General features: G+C 41.4%; 3 protein-coding genes across 3 annotated transcripts in view; 1 reads left to right on the top strand and 2 right to left on the bottom strand.

Annotated features, from left to right (window-relative positions):
• LOC108570845 (acanthoscurrin-2-like) overlaps window positions 1-128 on the top strand; it is a 3,150-nt gene extending 3,022 nt beyond the window's left edge. The window contains exon 4 of the mRNA XM_017932766.1: window positions 1-128. This exon is cut by the window's left edge and continues 8 nt beyond it. Within this exon, the coding sequence (XP_017788255.1) occupies window positions 1-128 (128 nt within the window).
• A 1,754-nt stretch (window positions 129-1,882) lies between these two features.
• On the bottom strand, window positions 1,883-4,351 carry LOC108570801. Its single transcript, XM_017932708.1, has 5 exons — window positions 4,244-4,351; window positions 3,555-3,685; window positions 3,290-3,401; window positions 2,739-2,806; window positions 1,883-2,564 (listed from the first exon to the last, which is right to left on the bottom strand). The coding sequence occupies exons 1-5, from the start codon at window positions 4,349-4,351 to the stop codon at window positions 1,883-1,885; spliced, it is 1,101 nt and encodes a 366-aa protein (XP_017788197.1).
• A 253-nt stretch (window positions 4,352-4,604) lies between these two features.
• On the bottom strand, window positions 4,605-5,725 carry LOC108570802. The gene is made up of 3 exons (XM_017932710.1): window positions 5,621-5,725; window positions 4,823-4,875; window positions 4,605-4,740 (listed from the first exon to the last, which is right to left on the bottom strand). Exons 1-3 carry the CDS (start codon window positions 5,723-5,725, stop codon window positions 4,605-4,607), a joined length of 294 nt encoding a protein of 97 aa, XP_017788199.1.
• Window positions 5,726-15,229: the final 9,504 nt, after the last annotated feature.

Raw genomic sequence — 15,229 nt, forward strand, 5'->3', positions numbered from 1 at the left:
GTTATGGCGGCGGTGGAATCAGCATTGGACACGGAGGTGGCTTGGAGAGCGGTGGATACGGAGGAGGTGGCTTGATCGGAGGCGGAGGATACGGTGGCGGAGGCCACGAAGACTGGGGCGGCCATTAGGATCGATGGATCGCGCCAGTGTAGGAAGGAGTACGGTAGTTTTCTTCTCAAACGTTCGATTGGTCACTCGAAGCGTGCTCTCGACTCGAATTTTAACGAATTTTTATTTATTCCATTTTCAATGTGATTTTTATTGTAGATTGCTTCTAGAGGTAAGTTTTATTAGTTGGTTTGCCTTCAGCTCGTTCCTTGTCAAGTGTGCCAGCCGTGGTGAACGGTTCTCGTTGAACGAGAAAAATTATTTCTCGATTTAGCGCGATAATTGTGAAAAATCAGATTGAAGTGAAAAAAATTGAGACCTTGTCGATATTTTTTTATAAATCAAAAATGAGACTTTCGTGAAACTAGCAAATATTATTCTTCGAAAGATCGCACTATCAAAAATTCGATATTTTCAGTTTTCATTAAAGGAGAAACCTTATTTTTCCTCTCAGCTCAAATTATACGAAAAAGGTTAATATTTTCAGTTTTCATTTTCAAGAAAACTCAGTTTTCGACTCACTGCAAAGTATGTGACAAAAAAAAAAAAAGATTGACAAAGATATTTTTCTATTTTTCGACTCAGTGCAGAATATATGAAAAAAAGGATTACAATTCAAAAAAATTGAAGACATCGACATTTTCTTATAGTTCTACATTTTCACGCGACTTTAGGCCAAATTTGAAATTCTCCAATGGCATGGAACGTGTTAACCAAGGCATACGTAGTCTACCTAGCAAAGCACATTCGTGTAGAAAGGAACTTCCGTTTTCGAGATTCTTCCTTTACCTAGAGAACGTTAAAGAACCTTTTTCGAAAGCACCACAGTCGAGTCACGCTTCGCGGAACCAACAAGCACCCCCCCAATCACACGACACTTTCACATATCACGTTTAAGGTAGATCGTTCTAGAGAGATAGATACTTCTTCACTGTTTTATTTGTCTTCTGTTTTTCTTATTACTGTTCGTTACTTTGACTGGTGTTTCCCGGGGAGTGCTGATCAAACTTCATCACCCTGCCTCTTACCTCTCGTCCTAGTCTCTCATCAATTCTGTCGTCGCATTCGTTCGTAAATATCGTTCCATGTAAATATTGTTAATCGTTTGTTTATTTTTAATAATGTTACACTTGTTGCTCTTAACTGTACAACGCGACTAGAATGATGTATGTATATTATGTCGCGAGAAAGTTGAATAAATTGCGTGTGTACCTGAAATCTCACCCCTATATTCCTTCGTCGTTTAACTGCATTCGCGAAATCGTACGGTTACTAAACGGTAATCGAAGTAAGATTCATCTCTAATAGACAGAGTGTCATTGAAAGATAACGTGGTACGAGGATGCTTTCTGTCAGAGAAGTGAAGATAGCCTCTTTAGGTTTCTAAGGTTAGATCGACTAGCCGGGTCAAAAATGACCCATTGGTAATTTTCCAGAAAAAGTGAATTTTCGGTATTGGTAGACTGCGGATTTTTATGCAAATATGAGATAGGTGGGCAATTTTTTTATTTACCAAATATTATAACGAGTACTGTATTTTGTGTTTGTTTATATATTTTTGTACATTCTGTGTATTTTTGTTCCATCAAATTTTCCATAAATGCATCAAAATTCGTAGTCCACTGTTAACTATCGCCCTTTGCAACTTTCCACTCAACTTCAACTCTTAGTCCTAATGGAAAAGCAAAAAATAACGCATTCGACCTGAATGCTTGAATTTACAACTTCCCGATATTTCTTCCACCGACTGTACATCTCGCAATTCTCCGTAACTCTACGTTTCACGAATCCTCCTGCGTATTCTACCGTGTTCACGTTTGTCTCTAGTGTTCTCGTACTCGACGTCATCCACCAGATATCTCCCAGACTGCGATTTCGACTCGAAATCCTCCTTGAACCCGTCATCCTCGACGTCACCTTGATCCTCCTGCCGGTCTTCGTGAAACTTGTGCATCTGATCGGTCCGAAGGTGTCCAGTCTCGGTCTGCAAACCCTTCTTGTACCCCTCCTCGTAATTGTAAGAGAAAGTCTCCGTGTTCGGTGGTGTGTCATTAACGTCTTCGTGAACCGCATACGAATCACCATCTTGACCACGATTCTTCTCCTCCAAATTGTTATCCTCGACGTAAGACGGCGGCAGATAAGGATCTTTCTGATAATCGTAAACTGGGACGTACTCGTGTCGATGCTTCTTACGATCCTGTTGTTTCTCCTTCAATTTCTCTCGGCGATCCTCGTGATAGTCCTCGTGATCGAGTTCGGGTTCGTCGCGATCGTCTTGATGACGGCCGTAACTCCAGGAACTCCAATTCTCGCGATGATACTCGTGTTTGTGCTGGGTTTTCGGTTTCTTCGGAAGTTTCCTCGATTTGACGGGCACGTGAAGGTGAAGCAGAACCGTTCTGGTGTGAGTGTGATGGTTGATCACGTCCGGTACGAGGATTTTCAAGTGAACGCTGGAAACGAGAGAAAGGGAATGAGTGCAGGTGCTGGGAGCGAAAACGAGAGTGGATCGACGCTCGTTTTCGTCGGAGAAAGCGTGGAGCTGGATGAATTAAGGTGTCGAGCGTTGAACGGGTGTGATGTTTAAGGATGCCCGAGGGGAGTTTCGCTTTGAAGTGGGGACTTACCGTTTGGAGAACACTCCGTAGATGGCGATTTGATTCAGTAGAAGGAGATAGAGGCAGTCGAGGATTCCCTGAAGAGATACAACGATTCGGGAAATTATATCACTGTTGCGTCGGTTGTGTATAATTTTCTTTGAAGTGTGAAGAGAAAGTGAAGAGTTCGAGACTGATTTTTGGTAGTGGAGATTTTACTTCGAGTGGTGGAGGTTTGGGGGAAATTTGGACTTTGAATGTCGGAGGTTTGGAGGAAATTTAGAGTTTGGATTCTGAGGATCTTGAGGAAATTTAGATTTTCGATTCTGAGGATTTTGAGGAAATTTAGATTTTAAACACTGAAGGTTTCGAGGAAATTCTGACTTTGGACACTGAAGACTTTGAGGAAATTCAGACTTCGGACCCTGAGGACTTTTGAGGAAATTCAGACTTCGGACTCTGAGGATTTTGAGGAAACTCAGATTTCGGACTTTGAAGACTGAGGAATTTCAGACTTTGGACACTGAAAACTTTGAGGAAATTCAGACTTCAGACTCTGAGGATTTTGAGAAAATTCAGACTTCGGACTTTGAAGACTGAGGATTTTCAGACTTTGGACACTGAAGACTTTGAGGAAATTCAGACTTCGGACTCTGAGGATTTTGAGGAAACTCAGATTTCGGACTTCGAAGACTGAGGAATTTCAGACTTTGGACACTGAAGACTTTGAGGAAATTCAGACTTCAGACTCTGAGGATTTTGAGAAAATTCAGACTTCGGACTTTGAAGACTGAGGAATTTCAGACTTTGGACACTGAAGACTTTGAGGAAATTCAGATTTCGGACTTTGAAGACTGAGGAATTTCAGACTTTGGACACTGAAGACTTTGAGGAAATTCAGACTTCGGACTCTGAGGATTTTGAGGAAATTCAGACTTTGGACACTGATGACTTTGAGGAAATTCAGACTTCGGACTCTGAGGATTTTGAGGAAATTCAGATTTCGGACTTCGAAGACTGAGGAATTTCAGACTTTGGACACTGAAGACTAAGGAAATGCAGACTTTGAACACCGAGGATTTAGAACAGATTCGGATTCTGAGGAAATTCAGACTTCGAGCTCTGAGGACTTTGAGGATAATTAAACTTTGAGAACATTCAGACTTCGAACATTGAAGATTTAGATAAAACTTAGATTTTGAACACTGAGGATTCAGAAAAAAATTCAGATACTTTGAAAACACCGATGATTTAGTAAAACATTTCTAGATTCACAGTAGTCACTCAGTTTCTCATTACCATGATCTGGCACGAAGGTGACGAGCAGCAAACGCCAAGATCAGCGGCTCAATGTCGTTTGACATTGCCAGGGATCTTCCTCTTTTATATTCCACCCTCTGTTACAAACAACCAGCATGAAACCGCGGTACTGTAATAGAAATTTCACGGACGAACAGACACTTTCGCCGCCTCCGCGAGATATGCTTCATCTGCCAATCCGCTTCGAATGACACGCCCTAGAAAAACGCGTCTACGTGATTCTTGAAGTTCATTACCGCGCGGAAATCGTAATTTTCATCGTCTGGACAGCTTTCCTCGACTAAAACTGTCCTCAGATTCTTCGTATCGTACTCCTTGCACATTTTATTAATAATTTCTCAAGTAAATAAAGCAACTTTGTACGCGTATTTATTTTTTATTCCTACGGAAGGAGATTTGTGAATCAAAATCGCAAAATTTACTAACAATATACACATTTATTCGTTAAATAAGATACACAGAATACTGTTTCAGCGTCAGTTGTACAATCTAATGACTATAATTCGTTGGGCTATGATTTACATCTACCAGTCTACAATACAATTCAAATGTTTACGAATCTACTCATAATTATCGCTAATAATTCTCATATTTCTCGTCCTCTTCTACATCGTCCGACTTTTCCTCGTGATAGTGAGGTATTATTTTGTAGACTGTGTGCGTGTGCTTCACGTTGTTCACTCTGTAGGGAATATGGATTACCACCTTCTTTCTGCGAAACAAAAAATCAAAAAATAATAAATCACCACAGTCTCGTGTGTAGTAAAAAAAGAAACGTTCAATTAGGTACTCACGATTCTGCAGGCAGTCGCAGCAACATGAACAACACCAACAGAGCAACGGCATACTGAAACAAAAATAGTAAAATGGTCAAATTTCGTGAAATAAAAAGTATGAGACTTTTTAGACTTTCACTGTATAATTGTCCAATTGTTTTTGAGTTCCGTATTTTTCTCAGAGTTCCAAACATTTGGTTTTTAAGTTCCGTAGTATTTTTGTTAATTCCAACATTTTTGAGTTCTGTCAAATTTCTTAAGTTCCGTAACTTTTCGAGTGCTTCAGAGTTTTTGAGTTCTGTCAAATTTCTTAAGTTCCGTAACTTTTCGAGTGTTTCAGAGATTTCGAATCCCAACATTTTCGAGTTCTGTCGAATTTTCTTAAGTTCCGAAACTTTCTGAGTGTTTCAAAGTTTTCGAGTTCCGACACTTCTCAATTCTGTCAAATTTTTTCCAAGTTCCGTAGCTTTCCGAACATGTCAACGTTTTCGAGCTCAAACAAACCTTTCTTAATCTCTACAGTTTCTTTGAGTGTTGACAAATTCTTTTCGTGTTCCAACGTTTCGCAATCTTAGCACAGCTTCGTCATAGTTCAAAGAACACTCTGACAATTCGTTGAAAAAAAAGAAAAGCGATTCGTTTAATTAAACATTTAAACCCAGAAGCCTCGATTGACAATTCGGCTAACTACACATTCAACGTCAAAATTTGTACAAAAGTAAATATCTCTGTCTTCGATTCCATACCCCGAGCTTTCCTCTCATTCTGAAGAGAAGGCGAAACGACGCCTGGTCGCCGCTGTGTGAATCAATTTACCCGGTGAAACACACCTCGTGAACGCTGACACTCTCTGCGCGTGGTCGCAACAAACCTAACGTTTATATACACGCAGTGGAAATTAGCGAGGCGGATCGTTTCCATAAAGCGTTCCAAGAAACTCCGCCCAGTGGTTCACAGGGATCAATCCTCTATCTTTTCACTTTTCTGCTTTTCACCAAATGAATTACCGCCATTTGCATTTCGGATCATGCGATCGCCGTTTTCTAAAACGATTCAACTAATCGATAGAACCTTGCCATCCTCAGACACGCGATACGCACCTTAATCATTGTACCTGCTACAATTCTTCTTCTCTCGAATCTCCATTGCAACAACTCCACTCACGTTTAATTCGTCGGAAGATGTGTTTCGTTCTTTCTTGGTTACGCTCTTGAGTTTATCCATGGAACGGAGCAGTTTCTCTCGATCAGTTTAGATTAAGAGAAATTTAGATTATGCTCAATTTTCACTGCAAAATCTATTTACGTTTGATTCGTCGATCCGTCAGAAAACGTTTCGTTTACTTTGAATACGTTGTTGAATCCATCGAACGGACAAATCTCGATCTCTCGATCGCTTCAGATTAAGAGAAATTCATGCGTGTTCCACGAAACGTGGTAAATTAGCTTCTACTCGAGTTTCAACGCGAAGTCTACTTACGTTTGATTCATCGATTCGTCAGAAAACGTTTCTTTCATCTTGAATACGCTGTTGAATTTATCGAATGGATAGATGTGATCCTTCGATCGTTTTAGAGAAATTCATGACAGAAACTTTGCGATTCTCTCATATTTTTCACCTGTATTACCCTAAAGGAACTATAATTCAAATTATTCCAACACGTTCAGCAAGATTAATTACTATTATCATTATAAAAAATTCTGTTCCTTAATGTCAACAAAACACACGTGACGAAACGCGTGAATAAGTGTTTAACGATCGACGTCCGCGCAAATTACTTCACACGTCCATAAATCGTTGCCATAAATATCAAAAATTCTACTCGTTTATGTCGAAAAATATGTCCACTTTGGAAGACAGAAGAAGTACAGCTGGAATACAGTTTCTCTTGAAAATTATTAACAAACGTTATCGAATGTCCACCCCTAATCACCTTCAATACGTGCCCTCGTTCTTTACGCAAGAGTGATGTATTTAAACCGGATTCCTTCACAACGGATGCAAGCTTCAATGATCCAAACAAGCTCACCGACAGGCTTCGTTTGTTCTCTGCCACTGCGGACAGTTGCAGGCAAACTTTAAAGGAACTTATAAATAGCAATTAACTGCGTTACGCGTTGTCACTATTCGACTTGTGGGCGACGAGAGAGTAAATGTACGCGTGGTCGCGCTTCAAATCCTTTATTCAGATAGCCAGGCGAAACGTCTCGTCGATGTCGCTCGAGTCACTCTTCGCAGTCGTCGGTCGGGACTTTGGCTGCCCTCGGAACGGATCTCAAGTGCATCTCCGCTTTCCGAGGACAGCCATCGGTATCGGCCCGCCACGGTATTGTCAAGCCATCAGACACCCTTTACCCAGACCTCTCCGAAGACCGATAAGGAAGCGAGCCCCAGTTTTCCACGGACTTTCGGACCGATTGCACGCTGCCCGTCGATTCCCAGCATTCACGGCCACCACTCCAAGACAGGACCCTCCCGAAATCTGTATATAAACCACACCTGTGCAAAGCCATCGAACACCCTTTACCTAGACTTCTGAAGACGATTCCCACGGATTTTTGGACCGACTGCCCACGGCGCAGTTTCACGGTTCACCACTCCAAGATAAGGCCCTCCAAAATCTGTATATAAACCTCGTTTGAACGAATAAAGAGCAGTCTTGACTTTGGAGCCAACCCTGACACGTCGTTACTCTACCCGAGACTCCGTATACAGTAATGTCTCCACAAGTGTCAGTCCGCAACGAATCTAAACCTGACACTTGTAGAGTCAGGGACTATGTTTTCGAGCCTCGCGCCCGCCTTTGTAGTTTGCTGAACGTAGACAAGGACAGCGAATAAAAGATAAGGATGGAAATACCAACGGCGATTTAAATACCAACTTTTTTAATTTTACGTTTTTTTATCCCGAAATTTTTCTTGACACTTGTAGAATCCAAATTGACTGACGCTTGTAGAGAATTTACTGTACCTCGCTACGGCTGGTAATACGTTCAACTATCTTCCGCTACAGAGTCCTGACCAGTTTACTCTTTCTCCTGTGCCACCGGTGATTATCCCGTGACAGTATCGACGCCGACGAGTGACACGTCAGTTGCGTGACTTTTCGTCTATGTTGTATAACAACGTGGCGCCGTGCGCGCTGCAAGGACCGCCACAGACTTGATGTAATTTCATTGTACCATTGGGCTCTTTTTCATGCCCGTTTGAACGAACAAGTCAAAATTAAAAATCACACGTGAAGAAACTCGTGAACGAACCGTCACGACAGAGAAGCGTTGCGTGACTTTTCGTCTATGTTGTATAACAACGTGGCGCCGTGCGCGCTGCAAGTACCGCCACAGACTTGATGTAATTTCATTGTACCATTGGGCTCTTTTTCATGCCCGTTTGAACAAGTCAAAATTAAAAATCACACGTGAAGAAACTCGTGAACGAACCGTCACGACAGAGAAGAACAACGACCGATGTCCACGGGGAAAAAACTGTTCTCCGGTCGAGCAGGAGAGTTTCTAACCGCTCTGAAGTGATCGAAGAACTGACTGTATTCAGGAAACGGCATTTCCTCAAGAAGCACCCAACCGGAGGATCAACCAGTTCGATTCGCTTGTCCAATTAACGAGCAGGGGTCGTTAGTCGACTAGAAAGCAAGCGAGTTGCTCTAAAGGCTGCTCTAACTGTTGATAAGTGTCTCAATTAACAGGATTTGTTTCGCTCAATTATGTATGCGGGAGGAACGATTAACGTACAACCGTAACTGCTCTTAATTGGCATATTCTCTGTGAATTCTTTCGGCGTAAACGCGTTAATCTTCGGGAGAGAAGTCACGACAGAGGCGCCATTTTGGCGAACTTGGTTCACTTTCGATTTTCTAATTTCGCTTCGGACGGGGAAGAATTGTAATATTTGTATAAAGATCAGCTACAATTAGCATTACAGCACGCATGCACGCGTAGATTGCATACAATTTTATTACGCACGTCGGAAGAAAGTGGTCTTCGTGTGAATGAATTTTCTGAAATATCTGCCGTTTTGCATTCGACCACGACTGAATTGGGCAAGAAAGAACGAGGCTCGCTTTCCATCGTTGCTCGCGTGTAACACTGTCGAACACGTCACGCGTAGATCGTGCTTCTTTGAATTTGTCCGTCACGGATGCTGAGGAATCTCGTCGAGCATGCGTTAATCGAATAGCTTAGTTGAATAATTAACCGCGATAATTGTCCGTGAAATGGAAAGTGTCTGAGGTTAACAGTGTATTTTTTTCTTCTGTTGCTAAGTTTGTCGTGAGATAATTCTAGCGGCGATCTAACGTCGGGGAAAAAATGGAGAAAACTGTGGTGGAATTGTTTTTTACATAAATTATCGGGTGTTGGATTACCGAGGCGAAGGAAAGCGTAATTGCCAGAAAATTAATATGGAACAGTTGCAAAGTATTGTATCTCTTAGGTCAATTGCCCTGATTAACATTTCGAGAGATCCAAGAAAAATGAGATTTCATCAAGTCATTACTTTGTCATTATTTTTCTTCGCTAAATTTCAAAAATTTAATAACTTTCTATGTCGAGCCCGAAATATTTCAAAATATCTCGAGAAATGGATAAAAAATGGAGGGCAGATTTGGATTCTCGGAATTTTCCTCGCAGATTCATATTTAGAGCAACCAGTTCTCTTCTACGTACAAATTTCACATATACCTGGAGAAGTTGCCACCAAACTGATTAACGCTGTTCGAAACAATCAGAGCATCACCGGCATAAGTGACGTGGGATCCGGTAAAGTAACAAATATTCCAAAAGTTTCACGTTTCGAATGGAATCACATATGTGGTAAAAAAAAAAAAAAAAAAAAATAATCCGTGTTAATAACACGCTAAGTGAACCTTCCTGCTATTACACTTAATCAAATAAATCGCACGTACTAATTATCTTAAACAGCATAAAAAGAAATATAACGAACCAATTCCACGGAGAATCGTTGAAACAAAGGAAACAGCAGATTTCGTACATCAGGTAACATTTTTATTGAAACAAAAGTAACCTCGTTTACTTCCTCGCGGATCAACCCTAAGATTAATTCAACGCAACTAACGTTACACTCCATCCTCAAGCGCAACAACTATAATACAGAAAAGAAGTAAAGATAAGAACAGAAAAGAAAATTAAATACTAAATAACGATCTTTCCTTCTTCACGACTCGAACGTTTCTCCTCTCGTCGAATTCTTCAAAGAAGATTGCAACCTGTGCAGCATCAAGCTGTTGGTCGAACCGTTCCTCGGCGCGGATCTCACGCTGCTCGCTGAATTATTGATACTCGGCCCGTGCTGCTCCTCGTCGTAACTAGACTTCGTCCTCTTATTTTCATCCTTCTCCTCTGAACAACACCTCGAACCTTTCCTCCCAGTCCTCCTCGACCCGTTCCTCTTCTCCGAATCGTTCGCCTCTTCGCCGCTCGACTTCCGCTCGACCTCCGACAACTCCTCGCTGTTCTTGCCGCTTCTCTCCTGCGGATAGTCCTTCGAAGATTCGCTCGTTTCCACGTGCATCCTCCTGAATCGATCCCAGTAAGGATCGAAGGACGTGACTGGCGGCATTTCCATAGGTCGGAAACCTTCGTTACTACCTTCCGTAATCGCGCTCTCCACGCTTCCGTCCAAATTCAGATACCTCATGTTCTTACTCGCGAATTTGATGCTGTACCTCGGACGATCCTCCGCAGACTCGGTGTAATTCCCCAACCGATCCTCGTCGATCTCAACCGGTGTCTGCGTGTTCACGATTTCGAAGCTCGGATAAGCCTCGTACGCGGCCATAGATTTATTGTACACCTCGGGCGTGGAAACGTTGATCGAATCGTGGAAGGTGTGGAAATCGATGGTCAACGGCTCGAAGTTTTCTTTGCTAGTCGCGTTCGCAGGTGAATGGAATTGGTACACCTGATCGTACGAGTGTGGGTAACGATGAGCTCGAGGATTGCTGCGAGTCTCGTTCACCTGATCCCGAGCAATTGGAGAGACGTGATTGTTTCTCCCTGAAGATATCACCGATGGATTCCTCTTCTGGTACCTCACTCTCTCGATACTGTTCACTTCCCCAGGCTTGAACTGTATCTTGTACGTCCTGAAGTGACCTCCGCTAGGGTAGCTGTTCGCGTGAGCGCTATTTCTGCCAGGACTCGCTTTCGAGGCTTGAGCAACGTTGCTGCTGCTGGACAGCACGCTGTCCTCGGGAATCAGGTGGATTTCACTGTGATGCTGCTCGTGTGTCTCGTGAGAATTCGTCAGTCCCTCGTTGGGTAGAGCGATCGTTTTCTGATCGACCAATGGAAGTCCACCGATCGGCAGGATGTCCTTGTCGAGGACAGATTCGACGTCCGCGGCTGAAAGATGCGTGACCAGTCGCACGACTAGATTGTCGGGTCGAATCGGCTCCAGAAGTCTGATGTACACCTTGTCGCCTACTCCTGGGAAGTTGAACGGTCCAACGAGCGGACCTACCGATTTAGGCGGGTCGAACATTCGTTGAAGCACGTCGATGATCGAGTCGAACACGTTCTTGTTCTTGGTCACCCGGTATACAGGCTCGAGGTGAATCGCTCCGTCGTCGAAGGCTTCCGCTGGTCCTTGGATGGTCTCCACGTGTTGACTGTCGATGTGATTCTTGCTGAGATCGTAGGACCGTCCGACGTGAGACGATTTCACGCCGGAACGTTGGAGCTGTCTTCGACGTCGGATACCCGTGTAGCGATTCGGGAAACGAAGTCGCGGCGGTATGGACGAACGACCTGGACGAATCCTCGTGAAACCTTTGTTCACGGGGAGGTAGAGGTTCGAGTGTGTTTTGTAGGTGGAGAACGCCGCTTCCGGTTTACGGGTGGTGAACGTTATCTCGCTGATGTCGCCGGTGTCATTTTGGAGGCTCGCCTGGGGGTGATGGTCCTTCAATTGCGGCAGTCTGAATTTGGGAAGAAAGTAATTCGTCATTTTGAGGATTCTTTTGTTTTATTGCTGAGGTAACGAGGGTGTTTGATTGTTTACTTGGTTTAGAATGATAGGAAAATATTGTTTCGATGATAAGAATGTATCGAGAGTTTAGAATTAGTGGATGAAATTTTTGCTCGCAATTAGTAAAATTGTGAAAGCAGGTGTAAAGAGCGCAGGTAGGAATAGGTGATTAGAAGTTTTCTAGAAGTTGAGAGTAAAGTTGCGAGCCGATTTGATTGAAATTTTGAACACACTTTTGGAAGAAGTGTCTCTGTAGCATGAATTAAAATAATAATCGTAGCTTAGTTCATTTTTCTATGGTGCTCGAACAAGTGTCTGATTTTTAACAAAGATACAATTTCTTTTTTATTAAGGCACACTATTTTCATAATTGTTAAAACTTCTCGATTTATTTAGATTGCACTGTTAAGAACTTATGTTCGTCGTATGAATTCGAAGCTTCGTATGAATTTCCATTTATAATCACTGTTTCGATTGATAAAATGTATATTCTATCTCACAAGAATTGTCAAATTGATCACAGAAATTCACGTTCAATTATCTGTCACCAGTTCGCTGATCAAAAATCTCTAAAAACTGCCTAATTTCTCTCTTTCGAGTGTTGAAGTATTCAGAGAAAACTTACCTCTTGGAACGTACAGCCTCTGCACCAAGAAACGTCGATATTAATGCTGCGCAGACCTGCAACCGTGAAAATGAGATAAAAAAAGCCCGTTAACCTCGCGTTTCACAATCTAAAATACAACAAGTACACTTAATCGTTCACGGTATTCTTCTTGCCTCGCCAATTAAACGCAAAAGAATGTAAGAACGTTACCAACAACTTCTATCGATACATATGTAACGACGTTCAACGTGAAATTTTTCACTGTTACACATAAACGATAAAAGCGTCGCAGATATTCGCGATTAATTCTATACGACGCACGGTAATTGCCATTTTATTTTCACGATCAAAAGCGCACGAACTCAGAGATGGATTTATCCGTGTAGTTGAATCGATCGATAAAATGGTGTTCAATCAGTTTATGTCACTGCGATTAAAATTTCTCTGTCCTGGCGTGATTCACAATGTGTGAGGAGTGAATATCGAACGATCACTCACCGTGATCACACGCGCGATCCTCATGTCGCTGATCGCACCAGATCCCACTAGATCACTTCACCGATCCTACTATGGGGACGACTGTCCATCGGCAACGTCTTTTAAAGCTTCCCCGCGACCACTGGCACAGCCACTGTTAAACTGGACTTGACAACATTGTTTTGCGTACATACGCGCCGCGGGAGTTGATGGTTTTCTCTTGAAAGAAAAAAGAGAAAAAAAGGAATTGAGAAGAGAGGAAGAGAACAACAAATCCTACCTGTTTTCGAGGTGACTCGCGGGGGAATTGGTGCGCGTCAACCCACCACTTCCTTTATATATAAAATCACGTAGCATGTAGGATGGCGAAATGAACGGACGTTTCGATACGGGGAAACTGATGGAGATCGAAGGAAATTTTTGGGAGATTGAAATTTGGTGCATTTGGAGGTTTGGAGGTTCGAGTGTTACGTGATTTTGGAAGTTTGAAATTTGGAAACTTGGGAACTTTGGAAGATTGAAATTTTAAATATTTGGGATTTTGAAAATTTTTAATTTGGAACTTTGAAAATTTGAAAGATTAAGGGATTGCAAGTTTAAGTATTTGAAAGCTCGAAACTTGGGAACTTTGGAAGATTGAAATTTTAAATATTTGGGATTTTGAAAATTTTTAATTTGGAACTTTGAAAATTTGAAAGATTAAGGGATTGCAAGTTTAAGTATTTGAAAGTTTGAAACTTGGGAACTTTGGAAGATTGAAATTTTAAATATTTGGGATTTTGAAAATTTTTAATTTGGAACTTTGAAAATTTGAAAGATTAAGAGATTGCAAGTTTAAGTATTTGAAAGTTCGAAACTTGGGAACTTTGGAAGATTGAAATTTTAAATATTTGATGATTTGAAACTTTGAAACTTTGGAGCTTTGAAGCTTTGAAATTTTGAAAGATTGAGAGATTGAAAATTTTAATATTTGAAGATTTGAAATTTTGAAACTTTGAAACGTTAAAACTTTGAAACTTTTAATATTTGAGAATTTGAGCATTTAAACATTTGGAGATTTGAAAGTTGGAAAGCTTAAAGGCTTGAAATTTTAAATATTAAAAATTTGAAAATTCTAATATTCGAAAATTTGAAATTTTACAACCACATTTTCTTTTATCGTCGCGATAGAAAATCATTTTAAACTAAAAAAGAGGTTCCACTCTTCGTGGCCATCGCGAGTCATCCTCGACACGTTAACGAAAACCACAAGAATCTTTAAAATAGTACTTACTGTCTTCTCAGAAAATTCTTTACCAATCTCTCGGTACGCCTTAGAAGCAATCACTACTTAACGAACAATCGTTAAAAAAAAAAAAAAATGCACCCCAAACGAAAGATACGAGGAAACACTCGGTGCAAATTGTCGAATATTCGTTTCACCAAAAGACACTGATCTGTGATACTTCAAGAAAAAAAAGATTCACAGTCCAAACCCTCGAGAAAAAAATTCGCGAGCAACGTTCATAGGTGATCTATGCTAAATTACTGACATCGGCTTATTTTTCTTTTCCATATATATACACAGGCGGGAATAATCACGGCTCATGAATATTATCCGACGATTTCCACCACTAAAACCGTCCAACCCAACGAAAGTGAATTTTCCCCCGCGAGACTGCTTTAATTGGACGAACGCCGCGTAGTTTCTATTTAAAGTGACCGATATCATTGGCCTCTTGTCCAGAAACGGTGAAGGTAAAACGCCAAACTTCCAAGTAGCGATGCACGCAATCCCGCCAGACCTGTTCACCGCATCAGCTAATTGATGTGAAACGAAAGCAGCGGCTAAGAAAATCGCGCCGCGTCGCCATAACCGGTGGAGAACTGGACAGTATATGCTTGTACAAAAAAACAAACACACGGGGAGCTATTAAAGTGGTTCATTAAAGACTTATGGTGGTAAGAAGCCGATAGAGGATCTTATTCGAGGAATTCCGATTCGCGGTAAAAATCATCGAAAAATGTCCGCCGGAACGTCTGTATGAAAGTAAAGATTGGAAAATTACAGTGCGTATGTTTGCGATGTTGATAGACGGTTTTTATTTCTCGGCAAAATCGTGCGCCCTACATAGATGGGTAAATTATTCTAAAACAACGATTTTCATCTGGTACGCGGTTCAGAGATAGTTTCTGTGTAATCGTTAATTTAATTGGCAGAAATTTAGAGAGAGAAATTGGTTTTTCTGTTTTTTTTGTTTTTTTTTTAAGAAAGGAATTATCCGCGGATAATTTACACAGAGACGGTTTGTCGGTTGTTAAACTCTGGCCAATTATTTATGAAAGTTTCGTGTAGTC

This window comes from Habropoda laboriosa, unplaced genomic scaffold (genome assembly GCF_001263275.1).
Source record: "Habropoda laboriosa isolate 0110345459 unplaced genomic scaffold, ASM126327v1 scaffold86, whole genome shotgun sequence".
Lineage (NCBI taxonomy): Eukaryota > Metazoa > Arthropoda > Insecta > Hymenoptera > Apidae > Habropoda > Habropoda laboriosa.